The sequence below is a fragment of the Aquarana catesbeiana genome, linkage group LG12 (assembly GCF_042186555.1).
Source record: "Aquarana catesbeiana isolate 2022-GZ linkage group LG12, ASM4218655v1, whole genome shotgun sequence".
Classification (NCBI taxonomy): Eukaryota; Metazoa; Chordata; class Amphibia; order Anura; family Ranidae; genus Aquarana; species Aquarana catesbeiana.
The window spans coordinates 109,250,545-109,271,704 of record NC_133335.1 but is presented as its reverse complement, the minus strand read 5'-3'; the positions used below and the strand labels follow the sequence as shown (position 1 = coordinate 109,271,704).

The 21,160-nt window shown below is 43.3% G+C and overlaps 1 protein-coding gene across 2 annotated transcripts in view; it reads left to right on the top strand.

The window, feature by feature from the left end:
* The window catches only part of CNTNAP1 (contactin associated protein 1), a 668,106-nt gene that overhangs the window by 445,833 nt on the left and 201,113 nt on the right, over nucleotides 1–21,160 (top strand). For both annotated transcript variants that reach the window (XM_073608280.1, XM_073608279.1), the window contains one exon: nucleotides 13,102–13,341. In XM_073608280.1, the coding sequence (XP_073464381.1) occupies nucleotides 13,102–13,341 (240 nt within the window). The remainder of the gene's footprint in view (nucleotides 1–13,101; nucleotides 13,342–21,160) is intronic.

Here is a 21,160-nt window from a genome sequence, read left to right as displayed (position 1 = left end):
AGCCTCCACAATTTGGGATTTTAGCACACCAATGTTCTTTAAATCTTTAGTGGATTCCCTTTGAGGAATACTTTGTCCCACAAGTGTATCCCTTGCATACTCTTGCATCTATGAAAAGATTTACACCTAGATGTGAATGTTTTCAATGCTTTACTTGTTAGGTAAGACAAGAGGACAAAGGAGGTGGCATACCAAAACATCTGTGAAGGTTCCCATTTAACCAGGTCATGGCATATCTAGTGGTCATTAGTCACATTCAACTGAAGTTATTCCATAATGTTGAAGAGATAACCTAGAACTGAAGAAGTGGCTTGGATAAGCTATAAAACTTCTCCAGCATTACAGAACAAGTCCAGCTGAATGTAACTAACTACTACTAGATAACACCCAAAACTCCCCTTCCAAGAAGCTCCTACAGCTGCTTGGCTAGCAACTGCTAGGTGGGTCACAACATCCAGAAGCATCCTGCGGAACTTCTTCTGGTGGGCATATCCCCACAAAACAAGAGATTCAAGTGTAGCTCTATTTATTTGGTGACTGTAGCAGAATATAAGTTCTTAGACCCACATAGTCTGCTTTATCTAACAGTAAGATGATACCCTGTAGACTTGGAATTCAGCCCTGGGGCCTAAAACCAGACACACAGCCTGTTCTAGCAAATACCCTTTACCCAGAAGGGGGGAGACTGAGGGCCTAAATTTTGCTATAATTGATGGCTTCCTGGTGGTCCTTACAGAACATGGCATCCCTGTTTTAACAAAGTAAAAACAAACAAATCTGAATTGACACCGTTAGTCTATGGGACACGAACATGAATAATCAAAAGTGCTCATTTTAAAGGCTTATATGCAAGTTATTGTCATAAAAAGTGTTTGGGGACCTGGGTCCTTCCCTAAGGGGACATGGATCAATGCAAAATAAAGTTTCAAAAACAGACGTTTTTTCGGGAGCAGTGATTTTAATAATGCTTAAAGTGAAACAATAAAAGTGTAATATTCCTTTAAATTTCGTACCTGGAAAGAAGAAAGAAGAAGCATTTAAATAAAGGAATTGTCAAAAACTGTCTCTTGTAATTTTTAACATTTTGACAGTTTTTTTTGTGAAATGGTAGGGGTACTTTTGTACCCCCTTACCATTTCACACAGGGGGGAGGGCCGGCATCTGGGGGTCCCCTTGTTAAAGGTGGCTTCCAGATTCCGATAAGCCCCCCGCCCGCAGACCCCCACAACCACCGGCAAGGGTTATGGGGATGAGGCCCTTGTCCCCATCAACATGGGGACAAGGTGTTTTGGGGGGCTATCCCAAAGCACCCTCCCAATGTTGAGGGCATGTGGCCTGGTACGGTTCAGGAGGGGGGCGCTTTCTCGTCCCCCCCCTCTTCCTGCGGCCTGCCAGGTTGCATGCTCGGATAAGGGTCTGGTATGGATTTTTGGGGGGACCCCACGCCAATTTTGTTTTAATTTTGGTGTGGAGTTCCTCTTAAATGTCCTTTTAATGCCAAATTAAAGAAAAAAAATGCCGTGGGGTCCCCCTCAAAATTTGAGGGGGACCCCACGCCATTTTTTAAAAAAATTTAAAAAAACTGAAGGGCCTGGTTTGGAATTTAGGGGGACCCCCTACGGCATTTTTTTTTTAAAATTTTATTTCGGGGTTCCCCTGTGGGGAATTCCCGTTTTTATCAATGAACTTTTATGTGTATTGTCGGACCGGCAATTCATTAATAGCTGCGAGTAGTTTTAAATGACTTTTTTTCCTTTGAAATGTCATTTTGCTGTCAGACTGTTCAAAAAACGGGAAACATGCGCCCCTTTACAGGCATACTATAGACACCCCCCAGGTATGAAATTTAAAGGAGTATTACACTTTTATTGTTTCACTTTAAGCATTATTAAAATCACTGCTCCCGAAAAAACGGCCGTTTTTAAAACTTTTTTTTGCATTGATCCATGTCCCCTGGGGCAGGACCCAGGTCTCCAAACACTTTTTATGACAATACCATGCATATAAGCCTTTAAAATTAGCACTTTTGATTTCTCCCATAGACTTTAAAAGGGTGTTCTGCGACTTTCGAATTTTCTGCGAACACCCCAAATTGTTCGCTGTTCGGTGAACTGGCGAACAGCCGATGTTCGAGTCGAACATGAGTTCTACTCGAACTCGAAGCTCATCCCTAATCAATACATAATTAGTGAGAATTGTTCTATAAAGAGTCCGTCCATATCTGTAGATTGTAGATATGCCCAAAGTTCTTTGTCTTTCAGCTCCTTTAAATGTCTTTATAAACATTAAAGCCCAGTGTACTAAATCTTTCTTCATTAAAAAAGAAAAAGTATTGCTCTCACTGATTAAAATCCTTGCATAGAAAGCATACCAGAGTGAGTGACTGGTAACTAGAAGCCACAACTAAACCACCAGCGGGTGTCCAGCTGGTTTGGAGCTTGAGGGTCTGATGCATGTAATGCCCACCAGCATTGGAGCGCAGCACCTAACATTCAGGCTCCTTACTCATTCAGTTGCCTTGGTTAGCTGCTATTCAAAAGCAAGGTCTACCTTTCAGGAATGCATTTTGGGGAAGCTTATCCCCTTCATCAGCTTTACAGCAGCAGGAAACAATTAGGGTGCAAAACTAATTGAAAACAGAACAACATTGTTAACATTTCACAGCAAAACAACTATATTTCCATTTTTGCACCAGTACAGGGGAAAACAAAGCATTTGTTAATAGCCATACTTGGTCAATGTAATTGCCCAAATATGACCATTTTGAGTGAGTAATGTCACACTATCATTAACCTTTCTTTCACATGGCTGGGAATTCCCAGCTAGTAAATGAATGTGGCTGGGTGAGGTCACGGATTGCTAAGAACCATTGACACCTAGGAAGCTGTAATATATAGTATTGGTAGAAATATCTCTGCTACAGTCAGGTCCATAAATATTGGGCCATCGACACAATTCTAATCTTTTTGGCTCTATACACCACCACAATGGATTTGAAATGAAACGAAAAAGATGTGCTTTAACTGCAGACTTTCAGCTTTAATTTGAGGGTATTTACGTCCAAATCAGGTGAACGGTGTAGGAATTACAGTTTGTATATGTGCCTCCCATTTTTTAAGGGACCAAAAGTAATGGGACAGATTAACAATCATCCATCAAACTTTCACTTTTTAATACTTGGTTGTAAATCCTTTGCAGTCAATTACAGCCTGAAGTCTGGAACGCATAGACATCACCAGACGCTGGTTTTCATTCCTGGTGATGCTCTGCCAGACCTCTACTGCAACTGTCTTCAGTTCCTGTTTGCTCTTAGGGTATTTTCCCTTCAGTTTTGTCTTCAGCAAGTGAAATGCATGCTCAATCAGATTCAGGTCAGGTGATTGACTGGTCATTGCATAACATTCCACTTCTTTCCCTTAAAAAAACTCTTTGGTTGCTTTCGCAGTATGCTTCGGGTCAATGTCCATCTGCACCACTGTGAAGCGCTGTCCAATGAGTTCTGAAGCATTTTGCTGAATATGAGCAGATAATATTCCCCGAAACACTTCAGAATTCATCCTGCTGCTTTTGTCAGCAGTCACATCATCAATAAATACAAGAGAACCAGTTCCATTGGCAGCCATACATGCCCACGCCATGACACTACCACCACCATGCTTCACTGATGAGGTGGTATGCTTTGGATCATGAGCAGTTCCTTTCCTTCTCCATACTCTTCTCTTCCCATCACTCTGGTACAAGGTGATCTTGGTCTCATCTGTCCATAGGATGTTGTTCCAGAACTGTGAAGGCTTTTTTAGATGTTGTTTGGCAAACTCTAATCTGGCCTGCCTGTTTTTGAGGCTCACCAATGGTTTACATCTTGTGGTGAACCCTCTGTATTCACTCTGGTAAAGTCTTCTCTTGATTGTTGACTTTGACACACATACACCTACCTCCTGGAGAATGTTCTTGATCTGGTCAACTGTTGTGAAGGTTGTTTTCTTCACAAGAGAAAGAATTCTTTGGTCATCCACCACAGTTGTTTTCCGTGGTCTTCCGGGTCTTTTGGTGTTGCTGAGCTCACCGGTGCGTTCTTTCTTTTTAAGGATTTTCCAAACAGTTGATTTGGCCACACCTAATGTTTTTGCTATGTCTCTGATGGGTTTGTTTTGTTTTTTTTAGCCTAATGATGGCTTGCTTCACTGATAGTGACAGCTCTTTGGATCTCATATTGAGAGCTGACAGCAACAGATTCCAAATGCAAATAGCACACTTAAAATTAACTCTGGACCTTTTATCTACTCCTTTAAATGGGATAATGAGGGAATAACACACACCTGGCCATGGAACAGCTGAGCAGCCAATTGTCCCATTACTTTTGGTACCTTAAAAAGTGGGAGGCACATATACAAACTGTTGTAATTCCTACACCGTTCACCTGATTTGGATGCAATAACCTCAAATTAAAGCTGAAAGTCTGCAGTTAAAGCACATCTTGTTCATTTAATTTCAAATCCATTGTGGTGGTGTATAGAGCCAAAATATATATAAAGTAGGTGGGGGGGGGATGAGGGGAGGGGAAGGGGGTGGGGGAAGATGAGAAAAATGGATAGGTTTACCTGCCAATAAAGCATAGTTGGACTGGTTCAGATCATTGTCAAAACAGTGGCAGCATAACAAAATGTGTATTCTATAACCCTCAGGAGTGGAAGCATTCTTATTAGTATCAGAGAGAGGACTGGAATAGGCGGTAGGAACATAGCCTTATTTATAATGTTAGTGAGTGAAGATATCCATCTTAATACAGTGGTTTGTCAATGGGGAGCTCCTAGCTGCAAGGATTGGGAAGAATTGGGCGGGTTGCTTATTTTGAGTTTGCCCAAGGTGTTAGTGAGATCACGTTTCAAATACCAATCGGTGAATCTGAACGGATGGATGATGAGTACTAATTCCTCAGTATTGAACGTATGTTCTATATACTTTCTCCATCTGGCAAAGAAGCAGTTAGTGGAACGGAAGTGCAAAATTATGGTGTCCAGTCTCTCAATATGGAACAATGATAGCAGAGCTTGCTTTACGGCTTGTAAGGAAGGTGGAGATGGATTGATCCAGTGGCTCATGATTGTTCTACGAGCTGCCATTAGACATATGTGAGACCATTGAGTAAGGGTGGACGACCTCGTTGGAATTGAGGGGGACACCGGTGGAACACATCCAACCTAACCTTAAAAATATATTTGAGTACTGTGTCCCAAAATGTAGAGATTACAGAGCAGTCCCACAGGCAGTGTATCAAAGTGGGGTGGGCCAAGGAGCACCAGGGGCATTGAGCTTGGGTAGGTTCCAGGATGTTGGTGCGAAATGGGTAGTAAGCTCTGTGTATAATATTAAATTGGGTTTCCTGCCACGTCTCAGATATAGTGAGCTTGTGTATCTGGCGATAGCTTTGTAGTATCTTTTCCAGTAGTTCAGCATCATTAAATATTGAGGACCACTTTTGGAACGTGGCAAGATGATATTTTTCGGATTGGTGTGTAATTAGATGGGAGTATAGGCTGGAGATAGAGTAATCCTCTTTCTGGAGCACAACATCTGGGTAGGATTTTCGAAGGGGATCTGTTTGGGGTCCATGACACGTTCGTAGATAGCTGAGTAGCTGATGATGATGGAAAGCATGAGATGGTGGAAACGAGTATTCTCGGGAGAGGATCTGGTATGGTTTGAATTTTCCCGGCATATCACTGTATAAAGGAGTAACAGTAGTAAGGCCACACTTGCTCCAAAGGTTAAATGCCTTGTAAACAATGGAAGGGAGAAACATGGGGTTTCCTTGGATGGTGAGATGACTGGATATGGTCAAGGGTAGTCTCAGCAGTCTCCGCACCTCCCTCCAGGCAATCACTGTGTCTCTGATGAGGACATTTGATTTAGGGGCAAGGTGTTTAGAGTGGAGTGAAGAATAGCTGGGAGGGTGTACGGGGAAACCAAAGCCCCCTCGAGCATATAGCTTGAATATCGGGATTTACCCGATAACCAACCTTGTCTAAGTAAGCATGAAATATAAAAGCGTAAATTGGGTAAGCCTGCACCACCTTCAGCCTTCGGGAGACAAAGTTTTTGGAGAGTGATACGCGGCTTTTTGTTAACCCATAGGAAAACATTTCAAGCCTTGTGTATCCTCTGCACATCAGAGTGTTTCAATAAGAGCGGGATAGTCTGCATCGGATATAGTAGACGTGCAAAGGATACCATTTTGAACAGGTGACATCTCCCAAAGAGTTACCAGTGTCCCACACTTGAATTATAACACGCACTGTGTATATTCACTCACACGTTTTTACTTTTAATATTGCGCGAAATTTATTTAATTATTGATATCATTAAGTGTTGGTGTGAACACCCCCATTTTGCTGCAATATTACCACTTGTTTACCTACCATCACCTATACACTTAATTATTTGGCGACTTCACTTTTTATTATCCATCAGCGCGAAGGACATTTTTAAATTTTATCTCCCAAAGAGTGAGAGAGGGAGGCTCGCCCAAGCTTCCAACTCCTTTACAATCTTCGTTATTAAGGGTGGGTAATTGAGAGTGTATAGGGAGGATGGCTCTCGACCTATGTGTATCCCCAAGTATGTGATGTAATGCGTGGCCAGGGCGAACGGTGAAGATACTCGCCATTTAATAGACATTCAGGGATTTAATGCTAGAACCTCGCTTCTATCGTAGTTTATTCTGAAACCAGAGCTAAGTCGAAAGGCCGCAAACAAGTCACGTAATGTATTAAAGTCTGAGAGAGGATTAGATGAGAAGAGTAGAATATCATCTGTAAACAGAGCGGAATGGACTGTTTGGTCTCCAACAGTGATGCTGCTAATACCAGCAGGTGAGTTAAGGATTCTGGACAAAGGTTCAATCGCTATATTGAAGAGTAGAGGGGAGAGGGGACAGCCCTGCCTTGTTCCCTTCGTAAGAGGTATAGTGCCCGAGATGAAGTCTGAAGTAACTAATCGAGCCATTGGGGATCCATACATCTGGTGTAAAAAACGCATAATTGAACCCGAAAAAACGAACGCTGTCATCACCCTAAATAACCAGGAGAAACTAATATTATCGAAAGCCTTTTCGCGTCTAATGATATGATGGTGGTGTCTAGATCTGGGTGCAATTTGGCATACTCCAGAGCCATCAAGACTGCGGATGTTCAAAGTCGCTGAGCGTCCCGATACAAAACCCGATTGGGCTGGGTGAAGCAGGGAGGGGAGTATGGTAGCTAGACGCGAGGCGACTATTTTAGAAAGAATTTTTACATCGGCGTTTATTAATGAAATTGGCCTATATGAACCTGGGTTTAACGGGTCCTTCCCTTTTTTGGAGATTAATTTAATGTGTGCTTGGGTGCCCGTGGGAAGATACAGGCCCCCTTCCCACATGGCAGCGAATACATGTTTCAAGGTATCGGGGATGAAATCACTGGTTAATTTGTAGAACCCGGCAGTGTATCCATCAGGGCCCGGGGCCTTCGATGAGGCCAGGGATTTGATCGTTAATCGGATATCATCTGCTGTAATGGGAGCATTAAGGCTCTCCAAATGTTCAGTTGTAAGTTGAGGCAGTCGCACCCTGGATAGCAGATTCTCTGCCATTGTTTGATCTATGGGATCCTCAGAATAAAGGGAGGTATAGTAATCAGTGAGTAATTTATTAATTTCTGCAGGGGAGGTGACAAGGGAGCCAGCATTATTCTTTAGAGCTGAGATATAGGTGGGTCGTTTAAAACCTGCACACAGTTGGGGACAAAAGTTTGCCCGCCTTGTTGCCGTATCTATGCAATCGAAGTGAATAGTAAGATGTTTTAGCTGTTTCTTGTTGCTCAGCCCATAGATCAAAGTTTTGTTTTGCAGACTGCCAGGCTTTGATGTTGTCTAAGGTGCGACTGTGCATCATAGTACAGTGTGCAGATTTTAGCCTTTCACTAGCCTGCAGGAATTGCTGTCTGGAATGTCTTTTAAATTGTGCCGTGTATGAGATAATTTTACCTCTAAGGAAGGCTTTGTCTGCCTCCCAAAAAAGGTTTGGGTCAGTAAGGTGCGCACCATTGGTGGAGGTATATTCCTCCAAAGTGGTATATAGCATGTGGCAAAAAACCTAGTTTTCGGCTAAGTGTGATGGGAATCGCCATATGGGCGATGGTGAGGACGGTTTGACATTAGTTAAGTGTATAGTGATTGGACTGTGGTCCGAAATTACCGTGTCAGTAATCTCTGGATCGCTGATTTGATGAGAGTAGTGCCCTGGGTTGCAAAAAATAATCTATTTGTGAAAAAGAATTGTGGGGGGAGGCGAAAAAAAAAGTTAAGTCTCGGTCACTCGGGTGGATTAGTTGCCAAAAGTCTATAAGGTTAATCGATGAGACGGCCCGAGCAGGTGGTGTAATGTGTGTAGTTGAGGGGCTATGGTTGTGTGTTGGAAAAACATAAAATCGCACTAAGCATATAAATGTATAAAGTGCTCTCATACACCAATTAAGTGACAAAGGCAGGTCATACAATTGATATTGTAAGACCCTGTGTTGAACAAAGGAAATATGAAAATCATTGCAAAACACCTGAAAAATTAGTGTACTGGAATGTAGAAAATGTCCATATATAACAAAATGAATGGGCCAAATGAAATAATATCCAAAGGCCCCCACAATAATAACACCCGTGAAGTAGAACAATGGTTAATGTCCATCTATAAAAAATTTATTCTTCACAGTTGAATGAAGGACTAGTGCAGAAATCCACCACGAAAATGTAAGGGGTTGCTGCTTACCAAAAGCCCGTGATCCCCCGTTACAGAGGTTCAAGGGAAGCCTGTATGTAATAAGCCCTCCAGAGCGTGTCCGGTGTACCAACTATCCTTGGTATAATAGGGGTGATACAGGGTCTCCAGAACTGCCCAAGGTCCTCATAACATATCAACACTCCTTATTTCATTCCAACCTCATGAGTGGATGTATATGGCATGAAAAGATAAAGGTGCTCCATAGTGTAAAACCTTCAAGTTTATTGGATATAAAAACAGTAATGCACTTACATAAGCAAGCAGGAAAAACGCCTTGGTGTCTGGTGCGCTGGCCAGTAGCACACAGACCAACCCGTCCTTCTGGAACCGACAGTGGCAACATGAGGTGACGTCAGCGCATCGCTCTGTCCTATGCGTTTCGTAATAGGTTACGTCATCCAGGGGTGTTCGGGAACCATGGCCTGCCCGGTCCTCTAATGGGCGCATTACAGAGTTAAAGTCCCCTCCAACTAGGTGTAGAGCCTCAGGTGCGTCTAAAATCCAAGCCACCATATCTTGAAAAAATGTCCTTAGATGCTATTGAAAGACGTAGCAATATTTTGCGGCCAGTTGAGTCAGCCCGAACATCTCAAATAGTATGTCTCAGATTTTTGTGCAAAAGTATATCAACCCCTGCTTTGCGGCCTATCGCCGACGGTCCATAGACCTCTCCAACCCATAATTTGCGAAGACGTGGTAAATCGCTGGCAGGTAGATGGGTCTCTTGGAGAAGTACCACATTAGCCCAGAGGCGCTTTAGATGGCTAAGGATTTGCATAGGTTTGTTGGGAGAACGAAGCCCTTTGACGTTCCAGGAAATGATCTTCAGGTGATCTCTGTCTTTATGAGCCATGTCTGTTTAATTTGGGTGTGATTATGAGCTAGTATGTTCTCTAATCCTATAGTATTCAGTGCAGTAGTGGAATGGGGGATACACATACATCGGATAACTTCTGAGGGTAAATAAGCGTAACAGGTAAATAACGCAGGAAAACGTACTAAAAAACAGTAGAACAAAAATAACAGAGTCAGGTGGAAAAAACACCCAGTGCACAAAACTGACTTCACCTTTTTCCACATGAGGGTCATCACCGATGCAGAGCTCCCGCTTAGTGCTCGTTCCTCTCTTAGGGGTAAAACTAATACCTCGGGGGGAGTTGGAGGGGAAGGAAAAATGTAGGGAGAGACTGAGGAATGGCTCTCGTAGGGGGAGTGAGAGGGAGGGGAGGGATTGGGAGGGGTGGGAGGGAGGGGAGGGAGAGGGAATGGATGAGTAAGACTCATTGACAGCAGTAGTGCGTCACCAGGATATGGGCGAGAGCTTAGAGTGTTTAGTTTTCACCCACAAGGAAGTATGAGAGCAGCTGGAACTTTGAAGACTAAAAATAAAAAATATAAGAGAGGGAAAGAACCCCCCTAATAACAGACTATTAGTCAAGTTGTTAATGAAATAACAGAGAGTAAAAGAGGAGTTAGAGATTAAGTTACCAACTCCCATCAGGGCTCATTAATTCAGGTGTCATCAGTAATAAGTCAGCGAATTTCTGAGCGATGAGTTTGGTTGGTGGATCAACTGCGCTTGTATGGGGGGTTTTCAGGACTTAGCTGGTTCTTGGTTGAAGTACGGGAGTCCTTAACAGTTCTTGAGGAAGAGCCCCCCATCGATTGATTGTGCTCGGTATCCATGTCTGTAGGATGGTTGAGATATTGTTCCGCTTCAGCTGGGGATGAAACGGTATGATGTGCTCCTGTTGGAGATATGATATGTAGAACCGCTGGATATGCCAAGGTGAATTTGACATGGCTTTTAAACAAGGTCGAGCAGATTGGCGAGAATGCTTTGCGTTGTTTTATCACCTCTATAGAGTAGTCTGCGAAGAGCAGCAGATCTATGGAAAGGGTTCTCTTGCCGTGGAATTTTTGCAGGGTGGCGTGTTAGTCAGCATAATTGAGGTATCTGATAATGACTGCTCTGGGTTTAGCATGATGTTCAGTGTGCTGGCCTATGCGGTGTGCACGTTCAATGGTACATGTTGTGCGAAAGCCCAGTTGTTCGGGGATTGTAATAGCACATATATCTGCTAACTGTGCATTAGAGAATGATTCTAGCAGTCCGATAAGCGTTAGATTATTTCTTCTTGAACGATTCTCTAAATCGTCTAATTTTTCCCACAGTTCTTTATATGAGTGCGTGAGACGTGCAAGAACAGCAGCATGTGCCATGGTGTCATCCTCCATTAAGGAGATTCTCTCCTCTGCCTGTGAGATACGCTGAGCCTGGTTCTGGAGCTCAGTATGAAAATGTTCCAGCGCTCTCTGCACTGCTGTATCTACTATAGCAGCCAGAGTGGGTGTCAGGAGGGTAACAACCGCTTTGGCTATGCCTGCAGGGGAGGTAGGATCGATGGCTGGTATGCCCGAGGGGGACTGTGCTGTGTCTACAAGGCTGGGTCCAGGCTCCATCTTAACCACGACCGCCACCGCGTCTGCCGAGGGCTGCATGCTGGTGGAGAGCGATTGGTTGTGGGAACGCTCCACAAACCGGTCCATGTGAGTCTCGCCCGTCTCCGGAGATAGAGGGAGGTGTCCCCGAGGTGTCAGCCGGCTTTTACAACAGTATTAAAGAGGAGTGCAGCGGGAGCTGTCTCTGCCTACATCCTTCTCATGTGGCACTGGAACCGGAAGTCTCTTTGTTTCCCTTTAACACCAAAAAAATGAATTTATAAATCTTTTCACACACCTAGTAACAAATATTTTGTTTTTTCCTGTGCTAGGAATCAGAAATGTATTTTTTGATGTAAAATGTAAACAATGCTGCAATGTATTCAAATTGGTACTTTGTTACTGCAAGATTTATAACTACTAGGTGTGTTTTTCTCTACACTTCACTGTATTTAAAAATGTACAGTATTTGCATAGCAGCTAACCGAGGCGACAGAGTGAGTTAAAAGAGGAGGATCAAGTGAGAATTGCCTGCACTTCATTGCTGGCATGTACATTCCACACAGTGGGCCCTCAAGCTCCACTCTGGAAGACCACACTGGAGGTTTGGTGGCAGTTCCTGATTACCTGTCATCTCTTCTTATATGCTTTCTTTGAAAGGATTTTAATCTGTGAGTGCATTGCTTTTTTCCAAGAAATTAAGATTTTCCACACTATCCCTTTTTTGTTGGTCTACCTGACAGCTGAGAGTCCCACTCTCATACAATGTCATGGCTAGGGGGTACCTCCATCCACCTTGCTTGTGTGGATGGAGGAATTGTTTTTTTTTTTTTTTCCATTCAGCCCTCTGGCTGCACCAAAAGAAAAAAATAGCACTCTATGGCCAGATTGAGTTTGTGTAAAGGGACTGCCTGTCTCTGTACATTATGTAAGTAGAATGGCATGTTTGCAGCCAGTACGACACAGGACATTCGAGCCTCCTCAACATAATTACTAGCATGTGATGGCATACAGATTATCCCCATTTGCAATACTCTGCAAGACAAATTAAAAAAAAAGCCAAAGTAGAACTTCCAGTTTCAATGGTGTGCGCAATCAGATTTTAAAAGTGGTAGAGAAATGTAATCTTGTAGCAAGGGAGGAGTTATCCTCCCCCTCAGACATTGAGCCCAGTAGACCCTGCAGTGGAGGAGATGTTGAAGTGAAGGAAAATAGGCCATCTTCAAATACACAGTATATTATTCTGAATCCTGTTGAGCCCTTCTACATAGGGGTTCAGATATTGAGTTCATTATTAAAGACTCCGACTGTCAGAAGCTATAAAGACTGTCTTGATCTCTTTGGGTTCCCTCATATTCTTCACAGATACCTGATAAAGTATCTCTAAAAATAAACAAAACACATTGTAATCGCCAGGACCACAAAACATGACCAGCGTGCATGACAAGTACACATACCAGTGGAAATTAAGTATCTGGTTTATGGAAAAAGTGTATGGTCTAAGGGTGTGGTTTATTAGGGTAAATGTAAAGAAATATTTGTTGAATAGATGATGTTATTTCCTTTTAGTTACATACATTACCAAAATAGCCTTGAGGAGGTTGACTATTTATATATATTTTAATCATTCCAAAAAATTATTTTAAATACTGTCAATAAAATATAAAACTGGTACCTTAAAAGTCCCAAAATTCAGAGCATTTCCCATATACTTAGCCACTAGGGATGTGGTGCAATAAATTATTGGACCAGTTACTGTTGTGTAATTAAATCATGTAACTTATTAGTTTTTTATATCATTGATTACTTTTAGGTTCTTTTTTGCTTATTTTTGACAATCACAGGTTCTGCAGACTACAGATTGAAGCCTTACATTGGCTGTCTCCGTGGTCTTCGGATGAATGGTCTGACCTTAGACTTAGAAGGAAAGGCAAATGAGAGATTAGGAGTGAGGACCAACTGCACAGGCTACTGTGAGAGGCCACAGATGGAGTGCCAAAATGGAGCCCGCTGTGTGGAGAGATACAGTTACTATACCTGTGACTGTAATGGAACTGGCTTTGAAGGACCGTTTTGCACTAGAGGTAAATAAGGGTAAAGGATATTGGGAGGGGCAAAATGATACCATCTGTCATTAAGCAAAAAATGCATATCTGTATATGTGGTAGACACAGACATTAATGGAAGAGAAGATGAATCCATGAATTCATACTGTGTCATAAATACAATATTGACCCTTTATTTGCAAGTTATAGCAGTACATGGAAGCCTCCATATTCTCTCACTACTGGCATCCATTAAATAGACCTAGATTTAAACAACATTACACTTTAAACAGTGTAAGACAAGTAATTTGTGAATGATGAAGCACTTACAATAGGCATTATGTATATTAGCTGCCGTTTGGCCAAGTCCACTTTGCCGTCCACTGTACTGTGTTTCTGTGGATAGCACTTCCTAATCCTAGTTCCTGCCCATGATGACACCAATAATGTAATTAAAGTAGAACTATAGGCAAAACTTTTTTTTTCCATTTTGGATAGAGTAAGGGAGGGTTAAAACCCCTTTAACCACTTCAGTCCCGGAAGGATTTACCCCCTTCCTGACCAGAGCACTTTTTACAATTTGGCACTACGTCACTTTAACTGCTAATTGCGCGGTCATGCAATGCTGTACCCAAACGAAATTTGCGTCCTTTTCTTCCCACAAATAGAGCTTTCTTTTGATGGTATTTGATCACCTCTGGGGTTTTTATTTTTTGCGCTATAAACGGAAAAAGACCGAAAATTTTGAAATTGATATTTTCTACTTTTTGTTATAAAAAAATCCAATAAACCCAATTTTAGTCATACATTTAGGCCAAAATGTATTCGGCCACATGTCTTTGGTAAAAAAAATGTCAATAAGCGTATATTTATTGGTTTGCGCAAAAGTTATAGTGTCTACAAACTAGGGTACATTTTCTGGAATTGACACAGCTTTTAGTTTATGACTACCTATGTAATTTCTTGAGGTGCTAAAATGACAGGGCAGTACAACCCCTCCCCCCCAAATGACCCCATTTTGGAAAGTAGACACCCCAAAGAAATTGCTGAGAGGCATGTTGAGCCCATTGAATATTATTTTTTTTGTCCCAAGTGATTGAATAATGAAAAAAAAAAATTTACAAAAAGTTGTTACTAAATGATATATTGCTCACACAGGCCATGGGTGTGGAATTGCACCCCAAAATACATTTAGCTGCTTCTCCTGAGTATGGGGATACCACATGTGTGGGACTTTTTGGGAGCCTAGCTGCATACGGGGCCCCGAAAACCAATCACCACCTTCAGGATTTCTAAGGGCGTAAATTTTTGATTCACTCCTCACTACCTATCACAGTTTCGAAGGCCATAAAATGCCAAGATAGCACAAACCCCCCCCAAATTACCCCATTTTGGAAAGTAGACACCCCAAGCTATTTGCTGAGAGGCATGGTGCGTATTTTGCAGCTCTCATTTGTTTTTGAAAATGAAGAAAGACAAGAAAAAAAAAAATTTTTTCTTTTTTCAATTTTCAAAACTTTGTGACAAAAAGTGAGGTCTGCAAAATACTCACTATACCTCTCACAAATAGCTTGGTGTCTACTTTCCAAAATAGGGTCATTGGGGGGGGGGGGGGATGTGCCACCTGGGCATTCAATGGCCTCCGAAACTGTGATAGGCAGTGAAGAGTGAAATCAAAAATTTACGCCCTTAGAAAGCCTGAAGGCGGTGCTCTGTTTTCGGGGTCCCGTACGCGGCTAGGCTCCCAAAAAGTCTCACACATGTGGTATCCCTGTACGCAGGGGAAGCAACAGAATGTATTTTGGGGTGTAATTTCACATATTCCAATGGCATGTTTGAGCAATATATCATTTAGTGACAACTTTGTGCAAAAAAAAAAAAAAAAATTTGTCTTTTTCCCGACTTGTGTCACAATTTAAAATATTCCATGGACTCTGCATACCTCTCAGCAAATAGCTTGGGGTGTCTACTTTCCAAAATGGGGTCATTTGGGGGGTTTTGAACTGTCTGTCCTGGCATTTTATGCACAACATTTAGAAGCTTATGTCACACATCACCCACTCTTCTAACCACTTGAAGACAAAGCCCTTTCTGACACTTTTTGTTTACATGAAAAAATATTTTTTTTTTTGCAAGAAAATTACTTTGAACCCCCAAACATTATATATTTTTTTTAAAGCAAATGCCCTACAGATTAAAATGGTGGGTGTTTCATTTTTTTTTTTCACACAGTATTTGCGCAGCGATTTTTCAAACGCATTTTTTTGGGAAAAAAACACACTTTTTAAAATTTTAATGCACTAAAACACACTATATTGCCCAAATGTTTGATGTAATAAAAAAGATGATCTTAGGCTGAGTACATGGATACCAAACATGACATGCTTTAAAATTACGCACAAACGTGCAGTGGCGACAAACTAAATACATTTTTAAAAGCCTTTAAAAGCCTTTACAGGTTACCACTTTAGATTTACCGAGGAGGTCTAATGCTAAAATTACTGCCCTCGATCTGACCTTCGTGGTGATACCTCACATGCATGGATGGTGCAATTGCTGTTTACATTTGACGCCAGACCGACGCTTGCGCTCGCCTTTGCGCGAGAGCAGGGGGGGACAGGGGTGCTTTTTTTTTTTTTCTTTTTTTTTTTTTTCTTTTTTATCTTATTTTTAAACTGTTCCTTTCATTTTTTTTTTATTGTTATCTCAGGGAATGTAAATATCCCCTATGATAGCAATAGGTAGTGACAGGTACTCTTTTTTTTAAAAAACTGGGGTCTATTAGACCCTAGATCTCTCCTCTGCCCTCAAAGCATCTGACCACACCAAGATCGCTGTGATAAAATGCTTTCCCAATTTCCCAATGGCGCTGTTTAGATCCGGCGAAATCTAAGTCATGAAATGCTCGTAGCTTCCGGTTTCTTAGGCCATAGAGATGTTTGGAGCCACTCTGGTCTCTGATCAGCTCTATGGTCAGCTGGCTGAATCACCGGCTGCATTCTCAGGTTCCTTGTTGGGACAGGCGAGCCAGAGAAAAACATGGAGAGGGTGGGGGGGATTCCCTCCCACTGCTTGTAAAAGCAGTCTAGAGGCTAATTAGCCGCTAGGATTGCTTTTACATGAAAGCTGACCGCTGGCTGAAAAGAATGATACCAAGATGATACCTAAACCTGCAGGCATCATTCTGGTATAACCACTCAAAGTCCAGCAACATACCAGTACGTTGCTGGTCCTTGTTGGGCATATATTGTAAACTTTTTTTTCATGCAGCCTGTGGGCTGAACGAAAAAAAGAGATTGATCGGTGGGTATGCCCACCATTAGAATACCTCCCTTCATCCACCCACTTCTAATGATGGGCATACATGCACCGTATATATATGCCGAAGCATGGGGGCATCCTCCCGCAAAAGTTAGGAGCAAATCGCTCCTCCGCCCTCTGCTGCCCCCACGCTTCAGCATATATGCTGAAATCACCTCCGACAGCGCTGGAGTCACGGCTTTATGTATTGTGGGAGCAAACGCTGTTGCTGTCAAGATAAATAAATCCGCACTGCAACTGAATAGCGTACCTGCTAAGCAAATGATGGTTAACAATAAAACAAAGTAATATTACACTATAACAGTAAGACTTACTATACCTGCAAAGCAAATACAAAAAAAAATAGCAAAAAATAAAACATTTAACGCAACCTGTGCCTAAAATATATATATGCCGAAGCATGGGGGCATCCTCCCACAAAAGGCAGGAGCAAATCGCTCCTCCACCCACTGCTGCCCACACGTTTCGGCATATATGCTGAAGTATGTAACTGTGGTGGTGAAATCACCTCCGACAGCGCTGGAGTCACGGCTTTATGTATCGTGGGAGCAAACGCTGTTGCTGTCAAGATAAATAAATCCGCTCTGCAGCTGAATGGCGTACCTGAAAACAAAAAAATGGTTACCAATAAAACACAGTAAACAGGAAAAGTATAAAAAAAATTGCATATCTGAAAAGCAAACATGGTAAAACATAAAAACAATAAAACATTGCAGAATAGAATACAGTAAAAAAAAGCATAACAATAGAGAGAGAATAGAGAGAGAGAGAGAGAACAATAAAACGACAACTATTTTTTTTTTTATTATTTTATATTTTTATTGTATTTTTATTTATTTTTTTTTTTACACTTTTTTTAGTAACTTTAACTTTTGTAACTGGTACCAGGTTTGGGTCTCTCAAAATGCGATGGCATCTTGGGAGACCCTGTGAAAGTGTGTCCTAGTCTGTGCAGTGCTGTACCCTACACTAATACTCAACTAGTGAATGGTAGCATTCAAAACATTCACCGATGCATAGACCAGGATTGTCAGGACAGGCGGGACAATAATACCGGGTGTCACGCCTATATCCGCGCTTGCTGCAGACACGACATCTTCTTTGGGGGGCTCGTTGGGTAGGGGTACTCGGGAGGACATAAGGAAAATGCCTCTCATGCAGCCGGCTTACTGCATTTGGTTGGGGAAGGTGAGGTGGAGCACCGTCTGGAAACAGAAGGGCTCTGACGATCTCTTCCTGGAATTTAAGGAAGGATCCAGTCCGTCCTGAGCTCTGTATAGCACATGAGCGTTCAGCAAAGCCAATTGAAATAAATAAACTGACACTTTCTTGTACCAGCGTCTGGCCTTACGGGCAACTAGGTACGGCGCCAACAACTGGTCGTTGAGGTCCACCCCTCCCATATTTTGGTTATATTCGTGGACACAGAGGGGTTTCCCCACAACACCAGTCTCCGTAGTAATTGGACCGTCGTGTCTGCATGAAGGGAGGTAAGAACGAAAACATTCTTATTATCCCTCCACTTCATAGCCAAACAAGTTATTACACTGCAAGCAGGCTCTCTCCTCCAGAGCAAGTGAAGGCGCAAAAAAACGGAAACCTCATAATACTATTGTGTCAGTAACAAGCTAAGAGATGAATAAAATTAATATAATCCACAGAGTCTATGTAAACACAGGCAAAATGGTATATGAAAAAGTCCACACAGAGGGCTGCCTTCCAAAGAGAGCTGAAACCAGGCTCCTGAATCTGCAGAAAAGAACACAAGGGAGGGGGAGGCACCTCTAAGTGCAGTATTAAAACCAATTTATTAAAAAGAACACTATACAAGCAACTCACATTTTATAGGATAAAAAACGGCATGTAGTGTGGTAAAATCCATGGAAGGAGTCCATCAGGTTGGTCACGGAAGTCCCTGCTGCCTGCTATGCGTTCAGCTTTGTTGAAACACCGCTCGAGCCGGCCGCGGTGATGTTGAATTCCAAAGCGAGGCCTGGGACGCTGGTGGAGGGCAGGCGCGGAGCTGTGACGCCACTGGAATGCGACGTATTTCATGAGCTCAAGCTTGATGAAAGAGCGCAGCTACCGTGTCATCGTAGCCCGTACGCTCATGAAACGCGTCGCATTCCAGTGACGTCACAGCCCCGCGCCTGCCCTCCACCAGCGTCCCAGGCCTCGCTTTGGAATTCAACATCACCGCGGCCGGCTCGAGCGGTGTTTCAACAAAGCTGAACGCATAGCAGGCAGCAGGGACTTCCGTGACCAACCTGATGGACTCCTTCCATGGATTTTACCACACTACATGCCGTTTTTTATCCTATAAAATGTGAGTTGCTTGTATAGTGTTCTTTTTAATAAATTGGTTTTAATACTGCACTTAGAGGCGCCTCCCCCTCCCTTAGGCTCTCTCCTCCAGCCTAAGACGGGAATCTACAAGCCGCTGGGGAAAGCCCCGGCGATTAGGTTGCACGGTGCCACATGCTCCAATCTGTTGATCAAAAAGGTGACTAAAAAGTGGCACGCTCGTGTAATATTTGTCCACGTACAAGTGGTACCCCTTTCCGAATAAGGGTGACACCAAGTCCCACACAATCTTGCCAGCACTTCCTATGTAGTCAGGGCAGTTTGTTGGCTCTACGTGACTATCTTTGCCCTCGTAAACCATAAAACTACATGTATAGCCTGTGGCCCTGTCACAGAGCTTATACATCTTGACCCCGTATCTGGCACGCTTTCTGGGAAGGTACTGTTTGAATGACAAGTGGCCAGAAAATTTAATCAGGGACTCATCAACGCAGACAACTTGATGGGGAGTAAACAAGTCTGCAAAAGGCTGGTTGAAGTGCTTTACGAGGGGCCGAATTTTGTAGAGCCGATCGTATTCAGGGTCTCCACGAGGACGACAGAGTTCATTGTTGTTGAAGTGCATGAACCGCAAAATCTGCTCGTATCGTGCCCTGGTCATGGAGGCAGAGAACAAGGGCATATGGTGAATTGGGTCAGTGGACCAATATGACCGCAACTCACTCTTTTTTGGTTATGCCCATGTTGAGGGAAGGGCTCAGAAAGATCTTAAATTCAGAGACCGTAATTGGTCTCCAATCTCTGGCAAGGGAGGACTGGGGAATAGTGGCGATGTGTTGACCAGCGTATCAATTGCTTTGGTCCACAATAGATCTATAGAGATCTTCGGCGAAAAACAGCGAATAAAAATCCAGTGGCGTAAAATCAACTGTTTCCACCTGAATTCCGGGTTGGCCAGTGAATGGGGGAAGTACGGGTGCTGCAGAAGTGGTGGGTTCCCAATTCGGATTGGCGAATGCAGCAGGAAGGGCACTATGGGCACGACGGGCCTGTTTTCGTCTTCTTGGTGGCAGCGGGACACTACTAGTGCTTGCCACCTCGCCAGCTTGAACTGCACTTATGGGACTTGCCACGTCACCACGTGATACTGCAGTGCTGGATGTACGACCAGGGTGTACTAGGCCGCTGGTGCTTGCCAGTTCACCAGAAGGAATAGCGGCGCTAGTACTGCTCTGCTCCATACGAGGGACCTGCGGTTCTTGCACATCAAGGACAGAAGAAGAAGTTTGGGGTCTGGTACGCCTGACCTTGGCAGGGACCACAACTCCATCGTCAGAGCTATCTGTCATGGAGCCGCTGTCCTCTACAGGATTGTATTCTGAGCCTGTATTCTGAGCCTGAATCTGACAGATGAGTGGCTTCCTCTTCACTATCTGTCATGCTTAGAAACATGTAGGCCTGTTCACTAGTGTACCTTCGATTTGCCATTTTGGGCTCTAAATTTAGGGGTACACTAGTGAGACTCACAGGCAATAAAGCTCCTGACTGTTAACCCTAACTGCCCTAACACTTATAACTGTCACAAACTGACACCAATGCAAAAAAAAAACTGCTATTGGTGTCACTGTGACAGGGGGTACAGGGGGGTGATCGGGGGGTGACTGGGGAGTGAAAAGTGTGCCTGCGTGTTCTACTGAAAGTGTAATGTTGGTGCAACTCACATTGATGTCTTCTCTCCTCGGCGCCAGAACGAAAAGACCGGCTCAAGGAGAGATGACATCACTTCCTCTGCCTCTGTTTACATTACAGTGGCAGACGAATGATCTCATTGGCCGGGAGCGATCGCGAGGGGGTGGCCACGAATGGATGGCCTCCCCCTCACCTCTGATCGCCGGGGATGACATGCCGACCGCCTCGTGCACCGGGGGGATCCGATTGGACCCCCCGCCCACGGGAGGCAGATCACGTACAGGTACGTGATTCTGCCTGCCCATGCCATTCTGCCGACGTATATCGTCGTAAGGCGGTCGGCAACTGGTTAAGATTTATTTTTTCCATCTTTGTCCCATTGGGGAAATTTACCTCAACTTCCTGTCTCATAGCCACACAGGAAGTCAGAGTAAATTCCTGCAAATTAAGGGAATCTCTTGGGGACCCCCAAGTCATCAGAACTAATATCCCCATTTGAAAATTTCCCCTCTATTACTTTTCTGGGGACAACCCAAAATATGGG